We start from the raw sequence: 22,396 nt of genomic DNA on the forward strand, positions 1-22,396 counted from the left end.
TTTTTTAATGTTATAATTATGGCTATAATATAAACAAATTTGTATTAGTTATAATACATATATTTATATTAGTTATAAACATAAATACTTGATTATGAATGAAGAATTTCATTTTCTTGTTATGTAATTAATGATTTTTTATTATCTTCTATAGGATTACCACCATCAGGAGCTTGTCTTGAAAGCGCTAAATCAGATGTTTCAAAAGATATAGAATCATCATTTTCAACTATTTCTGAATCAATTGATTTTACTATTGAATTTGCAATCGATATAGTTGTAGTCGATTCTGTACTATTATTTACCAATTGGTCATTGTAATTTGTATCATGAAAACCAATGAAATTAGTACTACTAATAATATTTTCTGATATTCCAGATGGTGTTGTTCTAAAATGATTAGTATTTTCTATAGTTATATTAGTTCCGTTTAAATCATGTATTTTGTTTAATTTGTTATTTTTTGATGTATTAAATTCTTTGCTATATCGATTATCTAATTGTTTAATAGTTTCTTCTTCCAATGATGTATGTGGGTAATATAAATCAGGCATTAAATGTTGATATAAAGGTAAATTACAAATATTATTTAAATCCATATGACGAATATTTGAAGTTATAAGATATGTTGTTAATTCGTCGCATTTGGATGTATTGCTACTTTCCTCAGCAATTAATTCTTCACGAATTACTGTTGACATTTTATTAGCAATTTGTGAATCTTGATCACATATATCAACTTCTCTGAACATAGAATTTGTTACTGGATTTACTGAATTTTGTATATTATCCATTTGTGTATGTGATGTAAATATTTTAAGTTCTTGATTAGTATCTTGTAAACAATTATTATTTGGTAAATTTGTTAATACATTAGTAATATCTTTCTCCATTGGCATAATTTTAGTTAAATAAGATTGTGCAGGAAATGAAGAGAGTTTATCAAGTAAATAGTTTATATGTGCTTTAGTTCCTTGTTTTGGATAGTCAATAAAAGTATCGTCTAATGTTTTAATATTTTGCACTAAATCTTCATTTTGTTGTTGTATTTCAGAATTATCATTTAATAAATTTCGTTTATCGTAAGAATTCAATATTTTAGAAGAATTATGTTTTATTATTTCGCAACTAACTGAATTATCACAACTGATATAAGTTTTTGATAAGAAATTTTGAATGTTAAATTTTGTTGTATCATTTGATATATTTTCATTTTCATTTTCTTTAGTATTTCTATCTAAACATATTTTATTATTATAATCCATTGTAGATACTACTGGATCGATAATTTTATGATCATTATTTCCATTATCGCTGGTTAATTCAAATTCATTTTCCAAATCATCTTCGAAAGCTGTACTTGTGATATCATATAATCGTGATTTTAGACGTTTTGTGATTTCATCTAATTCAGTTAATTTTTGTCTAAAAAATATAATATAAAAAATATAAATATCGAGCTTATAATTATATAAAAATATTATTGTAAAATGAGAAAATATAATCAAATTAATTTACTTCAAAGATAAGGATAAAAATGACATTGATACATCTTCAAAATCAATATGAGTATTTGAGTCATTTGATTGATTTTCATTATGTAATAATTTCTCTTCTTTTTGTACAACTGTTGATAAAGTATAATTGATGTTATTTCGTTCAATATCACGAGAATGCATTTCATGAGCATATAATGGAATCTTATTTAATTGTGTCACGGAATATGTTGGTAATCGAGTTATTGATCTTCCAAATAATGATAAATTATCTAATGGTGTTATACATACCTAAAATATAAATAGTTAAATAAAAAATAAAATAAAAGCAAATACTATATATACTATATATAAATGAAATATATAATACTTTAATTTGTCCATTGCATTTTCCAGTAAAATCCATTATATGAAACCAACCAGACACTGTTGGAAAACCATTTTTTAAAATAGAAAGATCAATAGCAGAAAATCCGAGAACAACGTCATTTTCCAAATTTATTTGCATACTGATATCTGTATCTAATATCCGCCAAACTTTTAAAATTAATCTCTTTTTATCCTGAAAAAAAAATATTTAAAATTAATTAAAAAAAAAAAAATTTTATTTACAAATCCAGAAAATTACATACATATAAAAGTAATTCTGTTGGTAATTGTGTATCACATTTCCAATTCCATTTCGGATTACAACTATATGGGAAAACATTAGTAATCATGTATGAGTTTAAATGGTTTGCATGATTAGATTGATTGACCTGAAAGGATACATATGTACTAGGATCAATAGTTCCATCAATTTTTTCTATTTTTGGTAAATGTAAAGCACACTCAATTTCCACAATAGCTCTAAACATTGTTTGACTATATGTGGAATTCATTGATTCGTTTTCTGCTTGAATTATAGTTGATAGCTCAAATGTTGTATTACTATGATTACTATTTGGTTGTTGATTGATTTCTTCATTGTATTCAGCACCAACTCCAACGCTTCTATATATTTCTGTTGGTAAATAAAAGTTGTGCTTAACACTACTATTATCACTATCATCAAAACTATTATTAGAGTTCATTTCGTTTGAATATATTTGTTCTTTATTTATTTGTTTTTTTTCTTTCAAATCTACGTCAGTTTGTGTCGCTTGGTCTGTATTATTTTTGTTAACACTTGAAATTTGCGTTAAATAATCAACTGTATGTAAAATCGAATGTTCTGAATTTGAAATGTTTTTTTGTAATTTTTCATTAAATTTTAATTCTTTAATAATGGAGATATCTGTCTGACATTCTCGATTTTCCGAATTTGGAAAATATAATTCTTTTTTAATTGTATTAGTTATATTAGTAGCATATATTTGAGAATTATTTTGTAAAATTTCCTCTTTATTTAATTGCGTTTTACATATACTATGTTGCATATCTTGTGCTTGTTTTTTAAGATCAAAAAATTTATTTAAATTCATTATTTGAGATATTCCAAAAGATTGCAAATTTCTTGACATTTTTAATAATGCAATTTGTTCAGCAGTTCCAAGAGCTACCAATGCAAGTAATTGACCACAAGATTGACCAGAAACAGGATCTATAATTGGGACCCATCCATCTACACTTATTACTGGATACTAGAATAATAAATTTTATAAAATTATAAAGCTATTAAAATTAAAAATTAAAAAAAATTATATTAATTTTAAAAGATATACTTTAGATAATATCAAATAAGATAATACTCGTGGATCTCTATATGCAACATATAACTGATGTACAGATAATTTTGTCAATCCTAATAAATTATCAATATTATTATTTCTAGAATAAACTTCAATGATTATATAATTATCTTTAATACGTTCCAATAAATCATTATCATAAATAAGAGGAATTAACTAGAATAAAAATATAAATAATATTATTAAACATATATACATATTATTAAACATATATAAATTATCAAATCCACAAAATATTTACTTGACAAAATTGGTATGATGGATTTTTGGTATTGTTACAGACTTGACTTTTAGTTTTATCTTCTTTCCAAAATGCTCTACATATTAAATATGTGTTTAACTCTGACAAATCTAATCCTTCAAATACATATATTAAACCATGAAGTAAAACCTATATAATGATTATTTTATTATTAGAAATAATCAATCTATATGTATTTATAACATAAATATTTTTATACCTTATCTAGATCTGTATTTTTATAATTTTTTGTATCTATTTTTTTATCATCTATTATTTCTGTTGTAAATTGTGATACATTCTTTACAACTGAAGAACTATCTGTAGTTAGGGCTTCTGATAATATTTCATTACCTATTTTAGATTGATTTTCTATAATACTTTTACTATTTTTATTTTTAGGTTCATTTAATAATTGTTGTGGATCTAAAATAGGAATGTTAGTAGAAATTATATTATCTAAAAAGATAGAAAAAAGATTTAGAGTAATTTTTAGAATAATTTATTTTCTATTTCACATATGCTTACCAATATATTGTCTTTCACAATAATTAGAATCCGAACCTAATTCTATAATTATATATAATTTTCCTATTTTTATTTCCTTATTAACTATAATTAGATGTTGTACAGATTTCAAGTTTTCACTTTTTATGATATTACCAACATTAACAGTACCATTTCCTAATTCAATTAATAACTTTTTGTTAAGATGGCGAAAAAATATTTTAAATTTTATAAACAATCCTTTATAATATTTTAAATTTGATATTTTATATATATTGCTATGGTTAAAATAGATCACTATAAATATACAACAATTAGCTATAAAAATTGTATAAAATTATAAATATTGCATATTTAGTAGTATAAATTTACCTTGATTTGCTTGTTTTTTGGAACATATTCTTACAGTCTTGTTTTTTTTTTCAAATTCATCAATATGATCAAATATTATATCATATTGAACAAAATATGTTGCAGATAAAAAGACATCATCTTTATCTATAAATAAATATATATTTACTTTGTAAAACAATGTATATTTTTAATAAATTTAAATTCTTATTTATATATGTATTTTTCAAATTTACATACGTGATATTGAAGAAGATTTTACACGTCTATAACCTGCAGGACTTAAAGTAAATGATTCTATATTAATTTGAATATAAGTAATAAAATCAAAAAGTTTAGTATCTAAAATAGAAAATAATTTTTATTAAATTAATAAAATTTAAAATACATTAATTATTATTATTATAAGCAATTAACTAACCTTTTGAATTAATATATAATCTTTTATCTGAAAATGTATCTTTCATTAAAGAATTCATTCTTGTAGAAGATATATTATTTATTGTACTTTTATTATCATATTTAGAGATTTTTAGACTACTAGATGTAAGATCTATTAAACTTGAATTTAAAGATGTTGATGTATGTGTTTTGCTTTCATTAGATAACATCATATCTTTATTCAAAAAGCATTCATGTAATTTTACTTCATCATCTATAGAAGTATTAGTTTGTAATTCATTATTTATCGAATTATCATGAAAAATTAAGTCATCTTCATCACAAATTTTTTTATATAAAGCTCCTCTGAGTTGTTGAGCTTTTGTAACAATCTGAGCAATAATTTTATCTGTTATATCATTTTTCAATTTATTAATAGGTTCTTGAAATTCTGTTCTTCTTAATTTTAAAATAGATTTATAAGTATTATTTTCTTCTGCTATTTCTTTTTTATTATATTCATTAGTCATTATATTATCTTGATTTTTAAAACTATTACTATTAGTTGAGATTAAAATATTATGATCAGCTTGTTTTTTTTCATATTTGTGTGTCTTTAATTGCATATTAAAAGATTTTGTTATATATTTTAATTTCATAGAAATATGAATTTCTCCTATTTTAGTTCCATAATTAGTTATTATTGGTACATATTTAAAATATGATTTATATTTAAGAATCTGTAATAAATCTGTGATTTGTGAAGTTCCAATAATTTTATTGGTCTCTTTATTAATAATTATTACTTCTATAGGTTCACAATTCTTAATGTATTCTTCAAAAAGATTTATATTTGTACGAATAGCATAAATTTCAGTTGTTTCTTGTTGTGATTTTATAAAATCTTTTGTAATATCTATTGATCTGTAAAAAAATATATATTTTAAAATATACATAATAAGGAATGAAATTAAAGATAACTAAATAATTTCTATAATAATCTATATTATAGAAAAAATTTATATAAACTTAATAAATTTATATAAAAAATAATATATAAATTAAATTGAAATAAAAAATTTATTTAAAAATTTAAAAGTTATTATTAATTTAAATTTAAATTTTTAATTTAAATTTTTTTAGTTATTTTATTTAACAAAATATAAATTTTTTATCTTACCTAAATTCAGTTCTATCAGTTTCTCCCCACCAAGTTAAAAATATTTTGATTTCACTAAAACTTCTTTTTGACCAAATAATTTCATCTATAACAAGTTTTAAATAACCATGAATTTTGCCTTCGACTAATGGTGGTAAAGATTTTTGAAATTTCATTTTCGTACCCATTTATTTTCTGTATGCATTGTTATGTTGTACAGTTTATTTACATTTATCACCGGTTTAGGTTAGGTTTAATATTAATAAAATATATAAGCATAACTAGAAATTATTAATTTGGATTTTTTATCATGAATGTTATATTAAAAAATTAAATATTAGCATTGATACTTATTGTTATATCTTCAATTGTTGATTATAAAATTAACATAGAAAATAATTCACATTTAATCTTAATTTAAAAAAATATTTGCTGCCATCTGTTCAAAAGAAATATAAATTATGGAACTGTTTTTTCTGCATACTTATGATTTCTTTATATTTAAATAAAATATATAATAAATATTTGATTTCAAACAAATATTTGCATAGTAATTTGATAATATTAAAGCATTATTTATATATTTACATATATATATTATTCTTATAAAAGAAAAAAAGATTTATAGTTATTTGAATTAATATAATAACCTATAAACTTGTTTATTAAAAATCTTGATAATATGATTACATTGCTAATATTTGAAAAATATATAAAATATCAGAATATATTTAATACAAAATTTATTAAAAATAATTTATTTTTAACAAATTATTCAAAATATTATTTGTTTCATATGCCATATAATTTTTCAACCTTGAATGATAAAAAATCAAAAAATCTTTATCATCATTTATATTCAAAAATACTAGCTTGTGGTCCTATTACAGTTGCTGATTATATGAAAGAAGTTTTAACTCATCCAATTATAGGATATTATATGAATAAAGATGTTTTTGGAAAACAAGGTGATTTTATAACATCACCAGAAATTTCACAATTATTTGGAGAAGTATGTAAGTCTAATTTTTTAAAAATTTATATGAATTATATTACTTTAATATATAGTTTTTGTTTTAATTATTTATTTTAATTTAAATTAGATGTTAGCTATTTGGATGAAATATGAGTGGCAAAAAATTTCAAAAGATTCTTTTCAAATTGTTGAATTAGGTCCAGGTAGAGGAACTTTAATTAAAGATATATTACGGGTATGATTTTTGTATGTATTAAATATATATTAAAATAAATTATTTTATAAATTTATCTTTATTGTATATGTTATATAGGTATTTAAACAATTTAAATCTCTAAATGATATATCAATACATTTGGTAGAAGTTAGTCCAATATTATCCCAGATTCAGGCAAAGAATTTATGTAAAACAATTATAGAATATGATCAAAAAAGAAATAAATCTAAAAATAATTCTATTTATTATTATAAAGAAGGTACTACAGAAGATGGAATAAAATTATATTGGTATCATTCTATTAAGGATGTACCAAAGAAATTTAGTATATTTTTAGCACATGAATTTTTTGATGCACTACCAATTCATAAATTTCAGGTATATTAATTAAATTATGAAAAATTTAAACATAATTTATTAATATGTTATGTATATATACATATTATTTACATCTAGAAAATTGACAATGAATGGAGAGAAGTTTTAATTGATATAATTCAAGGATGTAACGAAGAAAAGTTTCGTTATGTATTATCAAATACACCAACTCCTGCTACCTTGCTTATATCGGTAATATTATTTATATTTGTTTCAAGAGAATAGAATAATATGTAAAATAATATTTAATAAATATTTTGCAGAGTGATGAGAAAAGAGAACATATTGAAATTAGTCCAGAAAGTTTGATAATAGTGGATTATTTAGCAGATTTTTTATGGGAATGTGGTGGATTTGCTTTAATTTGTGATTATGGTCATAATGGTGATAAAACTGATACTTTTCGTGGATTTTCTCAACATAAAATACATGATCCGTTATTACATCCAGGTACTGCTGATTTAACAGCAGATGTCGATTTTGCAGCTATTAAAAAAATTGCAGAAAAAGATAATAGATTAATAACATTTGGACCAGTGAGTCAATCAAATTTTTTACAAAATCTTGGAATTAATATAAGATTGCAAATACTCTTACAAAATGCTTCAAAAGAAGAAAGAAAGTTATTAGAATCTGGATATCACATGATAATGGATAAAGATAAAATGGGAATTCGTTTTAAAGTTTTATCATTATTTCCCTCTATTTTGAAAGAATACTTTAAAAAAATACCAATAGCAGGTTTTTTTTAAACATAAATAATAAAATAATATATTAAACGAAATATTGTGATATTATATATGATAAATATATGTATTATAAAATTGTGTTTATATATTTAAAATTAAATTATGCAAATAACATTTTATTAATTTAAAGTAAGATTTTTCTAAGATTAAAATAAATTTATGATTATGATAAAAAAAATTATTCAATATATTAATATTCCATACGTCTGAATAGTCAATTTTAATTATACCTAGTTTTAGATTTATTAAGAAAAATACTATTCTACAACTTCTTTTAAAATTATTTTAAATTTATTATTTATAATTGTTATAAATGGAAAAACTAACGTAATTGAGCGTTTAACTTATGAACACATAAGTGTTATTTGTTATAATTAATAATATTGCAATCTAATTTTTAAACAATAATAATAACCTGACTAATTTTCTACTCTGCAAATATTATAATAATAAAAAAAAAACTACTAGATCGAAATTGCTATGTAATAAGAATATGTATCTATTTCATAATTATGTAATTTCATAATTAATTATAATTTTTTATTTCATATTCATATTTTTTCCATATTTTTGAAAATTTTAATACTTTTTCATGTTGCTGATCAACATTTTCTTTTTTTGGTTTCCGCCATATATTATGTTTTAAATCTAACATTCCACCTATAATTTCCTACGAAAAATAAAATATTTGATATTAAAAAAATTATTACAAAATAATCATTATTATCTATATTTATTTAAAATCATATTTAAAAAAAAAATTACCTCTGCAAAATTCTTTGAAAACATGTGCTCATCTTCAATAACATGAGCATATCCTTTATTTGTTTCAAATTCTACCATAAAATATGATAGACCATTTGGAATAGCTTGACGTATATCTTTATTTTCAAGATTGATTATTTTTTTGTTCATTGACCATTCTGTTTCACATTCTAATAAGGCTTTCTACAAAAAATGTTATGCTTAGTAATTCAATAAATCAAATATTTATATTTATTATTTATGTATATATTTACTTTAAAATATATTGGTGCTAATTCACCAATTTTTTTTGGTATTGGAACACATTCCAATCGCATATGTGAAAATTTGTAAGAACTTTTGTATATTTCATAGAACACTGGATATTGATTTTGATCCATAAACATCTTATATAAAATTCTTTTAAATAACTGAAAATAAAACAATTATAAGAAAAAAATTATTAAAAATTATTATAAATAATTATTAAAAATTAAAATTATATCAAATGGCAATATTTGAAAAATGTTTTACCTTTAATTTTTCCCAAATATTTTCATCTAATTGTAATTGACAAGCAATATGTTGTAAAGGTGTTATTATACAATGTCCAATTGTCAAAGAAGTATATTGAGGAAGGCTTAAACAAATTTCAGAATCCATTGCAATAATCATATGTTTCAACATATATTTTGAATCAATACACCAGTGACAATCATCCAAACTTTTTGATAAATGTTCATGTTCCTTAATAGCAATTAAACGATCTTTCTCATTCTGTTTTCTATCTGTTTTAATATATGTAATATGTTCTTCAAATATCTCATCCATATCTAAACCCTAAAATAAATTATCTTATATATTTATCATTTTATAAAATATTTCTTAAAATAAATTTTATATGATATACCTTACAAGCAGCCTTCATAAATGTTGCATCATCTTCATTTGTAGATCTTCCTTTTTCTTTCTGGAACTAAAAAATATTAATATTAAATCTATCAAGATTTAATATTATTAATTAAATTAATATTAAATTTTATTTCAATAGGTCTATTAATTTAATTATTATTAATTTAATAATTATTAATTATTATTTATTTTATATTTTATTATATATTTTATTTTAGGACTTACTAATTTTTGTAATGAATATTTGTCATCATCAAAATAATGTCTCACTTTTTTTCCAAAAACATGTGTTTCTGCATTTTTTCGTTTCATATTTTGCAAAGATTCTATAGATTGAATTCTGGGTTCTAATGGTCTTGTAATACCTATTATATAATTTATTTATATAATTTAATTATTTTAATTATTTAATTTATTATTTTTGATTCTATTACATACCTTTTGCATCAGTTTGGGTTAGAATTATATCTGGAATTTTTTCAATATTACATATTTGTGTATTTTGTATAATTTCTCTAGCTTTTTGTAATTGCATTTTTAATTCATCAGCAAGTTTCTAAAAAGATATCATATCATTTCTATAATCTTTTAATATATTTTGTATATTTAATATAAAAATCTAATATATATAACGTACAATATTACCCATTATTTCAGCTTTAACAATTTTTGCTCCTAACTTATTCATTTCTGCTTCTGTCAAAAGTTTTGTTTCTATATTTGTATCATCATTACAACTGTTCTTTAATATATGATTATTTGAATTAAATTTTTTTTCATTATTATTTGATATTTTACATTTTAAATTTCTTTCAATAAAATGGTTTACTTTATTTGAACAATTATTAAAATAATCATCATTTATTGGCATTTTATATTCTTCTTTTTGATTATTTTCATATTTTGAAGTGATATTATCATTTTTATATTGATCATTTCTGTTTAAATTTTGTATATAATTTGAAAATTGTCTATTTTCACATTTTTCAATATTATTATATTGATTTTCAAATTTGGATGTACTTTTTATTGGCGATTCTTTTGATTCAGATATCATTGATTCTATCATTTCTAAAGACTATATAAATTATTATAATATATTATAATTTTTATATTTTAAAATCAATTTTATTTAATTGATTTATACTTACACCCCATCTTTCTGCTACAATGTCTTTTAAATTTTTATTTTGACTTTCTGCTTGTTCTTTTGCTCGTTGAAGACCTTTTTTTAACCAATTTATATCTATTTTTGGTTGTGCATTTGTTGAATTTTTTTCAGGGAGACCATTACCTCCATTTTTCCAATATGGATTTAATTCTTTCTTATTTTGATTCAACTTATTCATATCAGATTTATCAATATTTTTATCAGAATTAGAAAATTCTTTCTTTTTCTCGTTAAACATACATGGAAGTATACCTTTTATGTTCATCCAATCCTCTCTTTTAGAAAATTCCTCTTTTTTTGACGTAGATACATTTTGTTCTTTAAATGAGAATTCACATATTGGTTTTTCTACCCATTCCTGTTCTTCTTCGTTTGTGCTCTATATAATTTATTAGTAGAAATAGAATTAAAATGTGATGAAAAAAATAAGTAAACAAATACACAATAATATTTAATACTTACACTATTAGAATCAGATTCTTTAGATTTCTTATTATGCCTTCTTTTTTCTTTTTTTTTTGATGTTTTTCTCTCATATTTAGATTTGTTTTTATATTTTTTATGTTTCATTATTTTTTAAATATTAATGTACACAAATATGCTAAAAGCTAAGACTTTCGTGCTTGTTAAGCAATAAACATGTCATGTTTTCTATACATCTATCAGGATTGCTTGAAAAATAGGGAATATGGGAAATAGGGAATATTGCATAGAGAATATTTTTATATTCAATGCATGTATTCTATATTTATATACATATATATATAAACTTATAACAGTGTTTTAATTTGAAAAAGTAATAGTTAAATATAATTATGATATAATATATATTAAAAATATTAAAAATTTCATTGATTTTCATAATAAATATTTTTAAAATATAAAATTTATTACAAAATATTTAATCACTAAAATAATTCATTTTATTAACTAAAATTTATAACTTATACATGTAATAAAAAAATAGATATCGATGATATAAATATAATTCTGAACATTAATATATGAATTTTTTTTATGCAAATAGTACTAAACTATACATAATTTAACCAATCAATAGAGATTACATACTTACTTACCGCGTAGATTTTGCCGCGAAAACGTTACATTCACTGTTTATAAGATAGTAATTAGTTAAATATTTGTTGGTAATTTTAACATTGTAAATTAAAAGTGATTTTTAATTGTTTCAATTATTTTTTCTATTGTAATATTAATGTGTTATAACATAAAACATTTCACATCAAAAAATATTATACAAAATATTTTTTGATACTTTAGTATTTTTTAATATTAATTTATTTATTAATTAAATTTGTAAAATAAAAACATATACAAGAATATAAAACATTTATTAATTTCTTTTATTTAAATATTTATTAATATCGTTAAATATTTGGTAATATTAAAACAAATATAAATAAAACAAATTCAAATTATTAGAACTATTTAAACAAAATTTTATATTTATATTATTTGTTATCAAATTTTATTGTCAAATGAAAAATATAAATTTATTTATTATAAAAGAATTATATTCTATAATCTTTATGATTATATTTTGTATTTATATTTGTTTTATATATGTTTTATATTTGTTTTATAGATATAATATTTTTTAATTTTAGATAAATTTATAAATAATGATTGAATCTGATCAAAGTGATAAAGAACAACAGGATGAAATGTCACCTTTAACAATTTCTAATAATTCTGTAGATATAAATGAACATGGAAAAAAAAGGTTACGAGAAGAAATTTCAGAAAATCAAACATTAAATGTACCTTCTAAAAAACTATGTATATCTATTGATGAAACAAAATCTGATAAATATGACATTGAAAATATTTCAGCATTAAATACTGAAGAAATAAAAGATAATATAAAGGATATAAAAAAAATTGATAATAATAAAGATAAAATAATATTAGAAGAAAGTACAAGTGAAATAACAAAAGATTCGTACGTTGAAACATCTAATGTTAAAAATAATGAAATATCAATTAATAATGAAAGTGAAATTAAAAAAGAAAAAGAATCTAATATTTCATTAGATATAAAAGAACAGGTAATAAATTATATTATTTAATTTCAATTCATGTAACTCTACAGTATATATATTATTAATTAATAATATGTATATCTATAATTATTTAAGATGTTACATTTCAATGATTTTTCTTTTTTTATTATGGGAAAGGAAAATGTAAATATAGAATCTATAATAAATCTCAATGAAAATGTTAAAATAAAAGAAACAATGGAAATGCTTGATAAGGAAGATAATGTTAAGCCAAAAAGAAAAAATAGAAAGTTTCAAACTGAAGATGCTGAGGTTGTAGAAGGTTTGGAACTTTCTGTAGAATGTGCTAGTGATAAAGGATCTTCAAGTTCTTCTGAAAGTGAAGATAGAAATAAAAGGCAATTTATGCCCAAAACTATAATTATCAAAGCAAAACCTAATGATTCAGAACTTGAAATTAGTTCTTCTGAAGAAGATAAATTAGATTTACAGAATATATCTAAACTAAAATTTAAGAAAACTGTAAAAGGGAAAAAAAGAAATAGAACATCTTTCAGTGCAATAAAAAATACTGATTCTGAAGAAAATAATGATGATAATTCAGATGAAGATTATAGTCCGAAAACTAAAAAGAAACTTAAGAAATCTACAAAATCATCTATAGAATCAAAAAAAGAATATAACAAAGCAAAAAAAGGAATAAAAAGATCAATTGAAAATTTAGATGGTGAAGATGAAAATTCTAATATAACAGAAGAGCTAAAATCAGAAGAAAGTATATCTGATATAAAATCAGGAAAAAGCAAAAGTGAAAATGAAAGTGAAGACAGTGAAAATACTTCTAGTGATGGAAAAAGAAAGAAAAGTATAGTAAGTTTCATTAAAATATACTCTATATATTAAATTTTTTATTTTTAAATTGATGTTTCTGTATTTTTTTAGAAAGCTGAAGATGACAAAAGAATACAAATGTTAAAAAAATACATTAGAATTGCTGGAATACATGTAAAATCTTATAATGATCTTTGGGCTAATTGTAAATCAAATACTGCAAAAATAAGATGTCTCAAAGAATTATTGACAAAAAATGGAATTATTGGCAGACCAACTGTAGAGAAATGTAAAAAAGCTAAAAAAAGAAATGAAAGACTTAAAGATGTTGCTGAATTAAATACAAGTAATATTATTTCAGAAGGTTTGTACTTTTATAAACTTATCAAATATATATAAAATATTATAAATAATATAATGAGAAAAATTTTAGGACGTATCACACGTGCTCAAAGAAATAAAGATCCTAATAAAGAATCAATGAAAATATCTGAAACACATACAAAACATCGTGAAACACGTAATACATTTAAAAGAGTTTTAACCGTTATTGACAGTGATTCAGAATGAAATGTCAATGATTGAAGTTTATTTTGGGGGGCAATTAATGTTTTATCTATTTTTGTATCTATTGATTGTTTTTGAGGAAGAATCCTAGAATATTAGTTTTAATTAGAATTATTCTCATGATATTAAAAGTTATGCTTAAATATAATATTTAATGTTAATTTAATAGCTTCCTTTATGTTTAAATTATATTAAGATTCTTGCATCTATAAAGTAAAGTTAATAAAATTAGAATAATCTTCAGATATTATAAATCCAATGTAAAAATAATCAATTATTTAATTATATTGAATTAATTTTAAATAAAAATCTGTTTCTTGTTAATATTATAGATGACATACTTCACATACTTCATCTTATAACTTTTGATATCAAAATTAACTATTATTTTTGGATTCTATTAAATTTATATTACAAAAATACATAAAAAAAATTAATGCTTCTCTAAAATAAATTTAATCATATATTTTTGATTTGTTTACTTACCTTATTATGGTAAGTATATTGTATTTATTTTATGTATATTAAAAAAATATTGATAATTAATGAAATAGAATAAGATAAATAATAAGATGTAAAATTACAATATTTTAATCTATTTTGAAATACAGTAAAAAATACATTTACATAAAAATTATATTATTTAGATATATATCATTATAATTATATATATAATTCTTATGTATATAAAAATAATAAATAATTCTAATTTTATATATATAAGAATTATTATTATAATATAAAAATCTATTTTATAATTGATTTAATATTTTAAGTTACTTAATAATATCTTTCAGATATTTTTGATTATGATTTTATTTAAAATTAATTTGGTTTTACACAATTATACAAAATATGATCAAAATCAAAATAATAAAACATTCTTTGTTATCTTATTAAAAATATTTAGTTTTTAAATAAATATAATATTTATATAGTCCTAAATATTATTTTTGAATTAAACTTAAATAAAAGTAAACATTAAAATAAGTAATATAATTTTTAAATATAATTTATTTATTTAAAATTTTATTAAAAATTGATAGATTATAATTGACATAATACTTTAAAATATTTTTTGATTACATATCTTTTTCTTACAAACAATTTAAATTAAATATATTTTAATAATAATAATAATAAAAATATATATAGATATCGTGAATATAATATAATGTAATTTTTTAAAAAATATTATTGATTTTCAATAACAAAATATTCTATCACAAAAAAAGATTGAGATTAAATAATAAAATAAAAATTGAAACTTATATATTATTTTTTTTTAAATATAAATGTATGAATGTAAGTATACAATGAATATTTTTTTAAAAAATGAATTAGATATTTAATAAAAATATATTTTTTATTAAATACATTTATTTTAGATATTTTAGATTATTATTTTAGATTGTATCAGCTTTGTTTCTTAATAATGAATGTATTGACAACATTTATAAAAAATTTTAATTTTGTAATGAAATATATATTTTTATAACAATTAAAAAAAAAAAGAAAGACAAAAAATAAAAAATATAAGAAAAATAATAAAAAATTATTAAAAATAGAATAATAGAAATACTATTTTACTATTATAATTTGTTATTTAATTTGTGAATGTAAAAAATTAGAAATGCATTCCTTGCTACAAAATATTTTTTTCTCTTTAACTGCAAATTTGCTACTTAATAAATTTTTATTGCATATATAACAGCAAAAACAAGCTTCTGTTGCATGAAAATTTAAATCCTTAACAGCAACACCTTTTTGATCAGCAGCAATTATCTCCTTACATAAGTTACATGTTTTTGCATATGTTTTTTGATAACATAAAAGACATAGTGGACGATCATTCTCTGTAATATACTGTTTTCCAGCTAATGGAACATCACAATCCCAACAGCAAAAATGTTTTACATGATAATTATGACCTTCTGCAACAGTATATTCTCGTACAAAAATAAGCTGTAAAATATAAGAATTATTTTAAATTATTAATAAAAGGAAAAAAAAAGTTTTTAATGCATAGAAAATATTAAATAATAAATAAGAATATTTTAAAATTTTGGTTTATATTATACTTACTTCGTCGCAAGCAAAACATCTAGGAATTCCTAATAGTGTTGCTAAATCTCTACCACAATATAATTTATTTTTGTAATAAAAGTATACTAAATCTACTAGCAATTCATTACACATATTACATACGAAACATCCTGGATGCCATATTGCATTTTTAGCTTTTTCTGTAATTACGGCAACATCACCAACATGAATTTCTTCTTTACATTTATGACATTTTTGTAATTTAGAATTTATTGTTAATTGATCTATGATATTTTTAAGATGTTCTGCATTTATAAGATCTTCTGATTGCTTTGCTACAGAAATAGTTTCATATGGAAAAATTTGCTTTTCCAATTTTTCAGAATGAATAACAGTGGAAGGTGTTGTAAAGCTATTTAGTGTTGCTTGATAATTATTGATATTAGAAGTCTGTAATTGTGATGATGAAGCTGATGAAAGAAGTTGATTTTCTATCATTTTCGAAGAAGTTAATGATTTATTTTCTTTTGAATTTTCTATATTAAAAGTTTCTGTAGAATCATAAGTATTCTTTTCTATATTTTGAAGTTTTCCTTTTGATGGAATTAACATTTCAGGATTGTTTATGGTAGTAATAGTAGCTATTTGATCAGTTTCTTTATTAATATTTATGGGAAAATTTTTATTTTGCGAATTATTTGAATTTAAATTTTTTGCAAAATTGGGAATATTGATTTGTTTTTGATTTTCTTGATTACTATATTTATTTGTGAGTTTTTCACGTATATACATTAGACTTTTCTCATCTAATGTACTTTTAATTACATCAGTTGTATGCACACTAGATGGTAATAACGTATCTACTAATAAAGTTTCAACATCAATATTATCATTAATTGATTTTGAATTTAATAGAGAAGTAGATGGATTTTTGAACATATCTTTATATGCTTCTTTATAACATTCAGATGGATTCGAAGGTAATGTTATTTTAGAATTTACATTTGTAACTACTGTATCATTTAAATGGTTTTCATTTAAGTTTTCAGTTGTTATATTTTTTATATTTTGATTATTACTTCTAATATTTTCATTATCATTGCTGGTTATGTTATATTTCTCAAAAATTTGATTATTTTTAATATTACTATAATTATTTGGTGTGTCTAGAGCACAAAATTCATGAATATTTATATTTTCATGCACATTTTTTTTATATGAACATTTTGGAGCAAAACTACTTGGCGTACGTAATTGTACAAAGCTTGGTGATAAATTAAGTTTGTTTTGTGGATTAAAACGTTGCATATCAGTAGCATTCACAGGTGTTACTAATGATCCATCATATGGACGAGCGCTTAATATCTAGAGCATAAATATAAATATACTTACAAAAAAAATAAAAAAAATTAATCTTATATATTAATCAATAAGATTAATAAATTTATTATAAAAAATAACTTATCTTTGTTATAAACAAATATAAATACTTACATATATAAAATAATTCTTATATTAATCAATAAAATTAAATTTGTTATAAATAAAAATAACTTACCTTTGTTACTATTCCTTGTCCTACATATCTTTTTATATTTTCTAAATATTTTTCAAACTGTTTTTTTTCTTGATCGCTTAATTTATCACAATTTTTATAATCTATATCATGAAGAGGTAATTGTTTTTGCAATAATTGTCTTCTTAGAGCTGCACCAGCTGATCCTTTAATAGGTAACTTATCTATAGGTAAAGCTCTCATATAATCTACAGCAAGTTCTTTTGTTGTATTTGGTGGTATCCATTCAAATGCTTCTTCTATATATTTCTTTCCATCATTTATATGTAATACTAGAAAGAATTTAATACTAATTCTTTAATATATATATTTTTTTTAAATATATATATATATATATCATTTGTAATAATATTTACGTATTGATTTCTTCTTATATTTTTTTGAGGTTCCAAATAACAAATCAAATTGTGGGAAATCATCATCATCAACATCATGATCATCTTTATTGCATTTACAGTTTTTACAAATTTTTCTCCAAAAATGTAAATCTAAACCTGGACATGCTGTTTTGCAAAGAACACAAGGTGCTCCAGCTCCAGCTTCATGTGCCAATCGAGGCTATATAAAATAATTATAATAATTTAAAAATTCTTCTAAACAATTAATTTATTAAATTAATTTAATATAATAAAATTAATGTAATTAAATATTTTTATTCATTAATTTTCAAAGAATTACAAATTGTTATAATTATATTTAATATATAATAATTGTTATAATATATTCAAATGTAATTTATTAAAATTTAATATGGTCTAAAAATAGTTATATTTTTTTTTTTGCAACAATTATAATAAATATAATAAATGAAAAATATGATAAGTTACAGTAAAAAATTGTTTTGAAAAAAATATTTTTTTTTAATATATTTAAAAATTATTTTCAATTTTTACCTTTCTTTTTCGATTTTCCAATTCTAGCAACCATTTCGGACGATCATTTATATCCATATTATTCATTTTTAATTAATTTTTTTTATTTTATTACAAATATAAAAATAAATATTAAAGAAATAAGTATTTCTTGAAGTCACTTGACACTTGCACAAACGTGTGACTCATCACCATGATGCAGCAAAGTACTTATGATTCTTTCCCTCTACACACTATACTTGATGCTAAGAGAGATTCATGTATACTGAAATATTCTTTCAAAAAGCTTTCCCATATACATACTATATACTAATATCTATAAACTACTTTCATGACATATACATACTATACATATATTATTTATCATATACTTATCAATATTTTCATAATAATATATCAAATACTTTCTTATTTGAAAAATAAATAAAAGAAAAAAATAATTTCAGTAGAATACATTCAAGTAGATTTTTTTAATATATGATATTTTTGGTTATATATTATATTACTTCTTTTAAATTTCATAGAAAAATTTAATTAAATAAAAAAATAATTAAAATATATTTTAACATAAACAATTTATTTTATTTTAAGTACTATGTTATATTAGTAAATGAAATATATATGGTAATATAAAAATTTAAAATATTCTACTGTTTATTTTTATATATATAATAAACATTCTTATAAAATAAATAGAAAAACTTATTCAAACATAGTATTAATATATAATATATATTATTTACCTTTTTTTTATTTATTGATAATATTTTCTATATATAAATATACAAAATATATCATTATAATAATATTTTTTGTAATTATCTATTTATTTATTTAATTTAAATTTTTTAATTAATTCCAAAAGCAGCATCAAATTCTTCTTGAGAAATCTGAAATAATTATTCATTATTCATTAGAAATATATACAAATATTTACTGTAAATAAATTTTTATTTTGAAAACTATATTAATATTACCTTCTTTTTTTTTAATTTCTTAATTAATGCTATATCTTTTGCTAGATCTTCAATATCTTGTTCATTTATCTTTCTTTTTTGTCTTTTTGCTGAGTTTACTAACATTTTTTGTTTTAGTTTTTTTTCTTTTCTTTTTTTACGATTTTCTTGTCTTTCTAATTTTTTCTTTTTAGCTTCAGACCATGGTTCCGTTTGTTTGCGTTTATTTTTATGTATCTTAGGCCATGTTCCAGTGTCTTGAAAAATTTTTAACTTTTCTAAGCGACTTTTTTCTTTTTGTTTGTCTGAATATGCAATGGAATTGATATCAACATGTTCTTCTTCAAAACTCGATGTATCTTTTCCTTTAAGTTCTGGCATACGAGGCATTCGCAATAAACCAAAACTCATTGCAAGCTTTCCTAAATCAATATCTTTCAATCTTAATATTAAATTACACTCATGTTTATTATATGCTTGGATATATGATACAAATGCTCTATTAGCCTTATCAAAAAGAAATCGATCTTGCTTTTGTAAATCTCTCATATATTTTAAACACTTTTCATATGAAATTATGGATGATTCTAAAACTATTTGTTGTATTTCTACTTTTTGATTTCTTTTAATAAAGTCTACATATGCATCTTCTGTTTCTAAGAGGAATAATAATGCATTTCCTTCATTGCCTATCCTAGCAGTTCTACCACATCTAAAGAAAATATAATTATTAATTATAACAAAATTATTAATAAATAAAAAGATTTAATCTATCTAGTAAATCTACTTTTACCTATGAATAAAATTACTAGCTGAACAAGGAGGATCATATTGTAATACCCAATCCACTTCTAAAATATCAATACCACGAGCCATTACATCTGTGCAAATTAAAATACCATTTTTGATGTTTCGGAATTCATTAAATATTTTATATCGCTTATTTTTCATTTTACCATGAATTGCAAATACTTGTACAGATGGTAACATTCTAAAATAGAAATATTATAAAATTATAAGATTTATTTTAATAAAATATATTTAAATGATTATATTATATAATGTTTAAATAACTTACGCTTGTACAATATGATTAAAATAATCAACACATGCACAAGTAGATAAAAAAATCATATATTTTAAATTAGTTCCTTCATGCTGAATAAAATCTATCATTGTAGAAAATTTGTATTCAGTATTTACAATAACAAAATTATTTTTTAAATTTGATGGTGTAGAAATATTTGGTTTTTCTTTAACAGTTATCAAAGATGGATTTCTAAGTCCAGCTCTTATTAATTGTTGTAATTCTTTTGTTTGAGTTGCAGAAAATAAACCTGTTCTTCTAAGACGTGGTAAATAAAGTAAAATTGTATCTAATACTGTAGAAAAACCTAGATCTAATAATCTATCAGCTTCATCTAAGATCAGTATTTCCTATAAATAATATTGTTATAAATTCTTCAATAAAATTATTCTAAAAATATTTAATGTTTAAAAAATTATATTTACCAAAGATTTTACATATCCTGCTAAGTTTATGATTTTACAATTAGATAATATATCTTCTAATCTACCAGGTGTAGCTACAATAATATTTGCTCCTGCTTTAAGTCTGTCTGCATCTTCTGCAATTGTTGTACCACCGACAAGTAATATTTGTTTTAAATTTGGTATATTGTTTAAAAACTTTTGTAAAACTTCATTTATTTGTATAGCTAATTCTCTTGTAGGACTAATTATTATTCCTCCAATTTCTGTAGGTTTCCATTTTTCTTTTCTTTTCTATTTTGAATTTAAAAAATATTTCATAATATATTATTATATAATTATATATTATATATATTATTATATATATTATTATATAATTATAATAAAATATTATATATATTAAAATAATATGTCTACTTTCTTATAATAAATAAATATTTATTAAAGAAAATATTCATAATATATAAATTTCATATAATACCTGTAATATTTCTAACAATGGAACTAAAAAAGCAATTGTTTTTCCACTCCCTGTTACTGCTTCTGCTGCAACATCTTTTCCTTTTAATAATAATGGTATAGAAGCTGCCTGTATATAATTAGAAAAATTATATTAATATTTAAATTTAAGTTAATTTAAACATCATTTTATTAAAGAGAATATAAATTTAAAATCTTTCATATATTTATTTTTTGTTAGAATTTTTTACCTGTACAGGTGTCATATAAGTAAATTTTAATTCTTCAATAGTTTTAAGTACAGAATTGCTTAAAGGCAATTCTTTCCAATTTTGTGTTTTCATTATAAATTATAAAATTTTCTTGAGTTTAAAAAATTAAAAGAGATATAATTTTATTTTATTCTTAATATTAAATATTTATTTTTAAGTAATTTTGATTTATAGGTTATATTGAATATATCGTTACTGATATAGTTCATGAATGAGATAATACATAGGTTATCTTAATAATTTCATTATACATTTTTAGAATATTATTTACATATATGAATTTTTTAATT

General features: G+C 20.4%; 6 protein-coding genes across 9 annotated transcripts; 2 read left to right on the forward strand and 4 right to left on the reverse strand.

Moving 5' to 3' along the window:
* Nucleotides 1-40: 40 nt before the first annotated feature.
* Nucleotides 41-6,241, reverse strand: LOC122720149 (C2 domain-containing protein 3-like). The gene is made up of 12 exons (XM_043946655.1): nucleotides 5,887-6,241; nucleotides 4,747-5,630; nucleotides 4,566-4,667; nucleotides 4,347-4,472; nucleotides 3,996-4,271; nucleotides 3,688-3,893; nucleotides 3,468-3,617; nucleotides 3,200-3,382; nucleotides 2,129-3,118; nucleotides 1,867-2,058; nucleotides 1,519-1,787; nucleotides 41-1,425 (listed from the first exon to the last, which is right to left on the reverse strand). Exons 1-12 carry the CDS (start codon nucleotides 6,051-6,053, stop codon nucleotides 120-122), a joined length of 4,851 nt encoding a protein of 1,616 aa, XP_043802590.1. The 5' UTR covers nucleotides 6,054-6,241; the 3' UTR covers nucleotides 41-119.
* Nucleotides 5,911-8,214, forward strand: LOC122720150 (protein arginine methyltransferase NDUFAF7 homolog, mitochondrial). 3 transcript variants are annotated; one of them, XM_043946658.1, is made up of 6 exons: nucleotides 5,911-6,019; nucleotides 6,756-6,877; nucleotides 6,969-7,076; nucleotides 7,155-7,436; nucleotides 7,515-7,628; nucleotides 7,700-8,214. In XM_043946658.1, exons 2-6 carry the CDS (start codon nucleotides 6,767-6,769, stop codon nucleotides 8,186-8,188), a joined length of 1,104 nt encoding a protein of 367 aa, XP_043802593.1. In that variant the 5' UTR covers nucleotides 5,911-6,019; nucleotides 6,756-6,766; the 3' UTR covers nucleotides 8,189-8,214. The 3 variants fall into 3 exon arrangements, with proteins under 3 accessions (XP_043802593.1, XP_043802591.1, XP_043802594.1); XM_043946656.1 differs by lacking the exon at nucleotides 5,911-6,019 and having other exon boundaries at nucleotides 6,615-6,877; XM_043946659.1 differs by lacking the exon at nucleotides 5,911-6,019 and having other exon boundaries at nucleotides 6,742-6,881.
* Nucleotides 8,215-8,411: 197 nt separating this feature from the next.
* On the reverse strand, nucleotides 8,412-11,658 carry LOC122718850 (CWF19-like protein 2). Its single transcript, XM_043944230.1, has 11 exons — nucleotides 11,475-11,658; nucleotides 10,993-11,391; nucleotides 10,734-10,919; nucleotides 10,479-10,694; nucleotides 10,280-10,397; nucleotides 10,067-10,206; nucleotides 9,840-9,905; nucleotides 9,464-9,769; nucleotides 9,205-9,360; nucleotides 8,951-9,133; nucleotides 8,412-8,855 (listed from the first exon to the last, which is right to left on the reverse strand). The coding sequence occupies exons 1-11, from the start codon at nucleotides 11,580-11,582 to the stop codon at nucleotides 8,712-8,714; spliced, it is 2,022 nt and encodes a 673-aa protein (XP_043800165.1). The 5' UTR covers nucleotides 11,583-11,658; the 3' UTR covers nucleotides 8,412-8,711.
* Nucleotides 11,659-12,070: 412 nt separating this feature from the next.
* On the forward strand, nucleotides 12,071-14,647 carry LOC122718994 (putative uncharacterized protein DDB_G0274405). The gene is made up of 5 exons (XM_043944489.1): nucleotides 12,071-12,160; nucleotides 12,641-13,081; nucleotides 13,214-13,906; nucleotides 13,979-14,231; nucleotides 14,301-14,647. The coding sequence occupies exons 2-5, from the start codon at nucleotides 12,656-12,658 to the stop codon at nucleotides 14,435-14,437; spliced, it is 1,509 nt and encodes a 502-aa protein (XP_043800424.1). The 5' UTR covers nucleotides 12,071-12,160; nucleotides 12,641-12,655; the 3' UTR covers nucleotides 14,438-14,647.
* A 1,379-nt stretch (nucleotides 14,648-16,026) lies between these two features.
* Nucleotides 16,027-19,160, reverse strand: LOC122717251 (testin). Its single transcript, XM_043941123.1, has 5 exons — nucleotides 18,950-19,160; nucleotides 18,413-18,614; nucleotides 18,039-18,328; nucleotides 16,520-17,845; nucleotides 16,027-16,399 (listed from the first exon to the last, which is right to left on the reverse strand). The coding sequence occupies exons 1-5, from the start codon at nucleotides 19,013-19,015 to the stop codon at nucleotides 16,037-16,039; spliced, it is 2,247 nt and encodes a 748-aa protein (XP_043797058.1). The 5' UTR covers nucleotides 19,016-19,160; the 3' UTR covers nucleotides 16,027-16,036.
* LOC122717254 (probable ATP-dependent RNA helicase DDX55 homolog) lies at nucleotides 19,052-22,360 on the reverse strand. 2 transcript variants are annotated; one of them, XR_006347175.1, is made up of 8 exons: nucleotides 22,086-22,360; nucleotides 21,857-21,964; nucleotides 21,397-21,669; nucleotides 20,963-21,321; nucleotides 20,678-20,875; nucleotides 19,906-20,596; nucleotides 19,672-19,818; nucleotides 19,052-19,173 (listed from the first exon to the last, which is right to left on the reverse strand). XR_006347175.1 is itself a non-coding variant. In XM_043941143.1 (7 exons), exons 1-7 carry the CDS (start codon nucleotides 22,176-22,178, stop codon nucleotides 19,777-19,779), a joined length of 1,764 nt encoding a protein of 587 aa, XP_043797078.1. In that variant the 5' UTR covers nucleotides 22,179-22,360; the 3' UTR covers nucleotides 19,667-19,776. The 2 variants fall into 2 exon arrangements, 1 of the variants encoding a protein (XP_043797078.1); XM_043941143.1 differs by lacking the exon at nucleotides 19,052-19,173 and having other exon boundaries at nucleotides 19,667-19,818.
* Nucleotides 22,361-22,396: the final 36 nt, after the last annotated feature.

This window comes from Apis laboriosa, unplaced genomic scaffold (genome assembly GCF_014066325.1).
Source record: "Apis laboriosa isolate Shangri-la unplaced genomic scaffold, ASM1406632v1 scaffold11_cov152, whole genome shotgun sequence".
NCBI lineage: Eukaryota > Metazoa > Arthropoda > Insecta > Hymenoptera > Apidae > Apis > Apis laboriosa.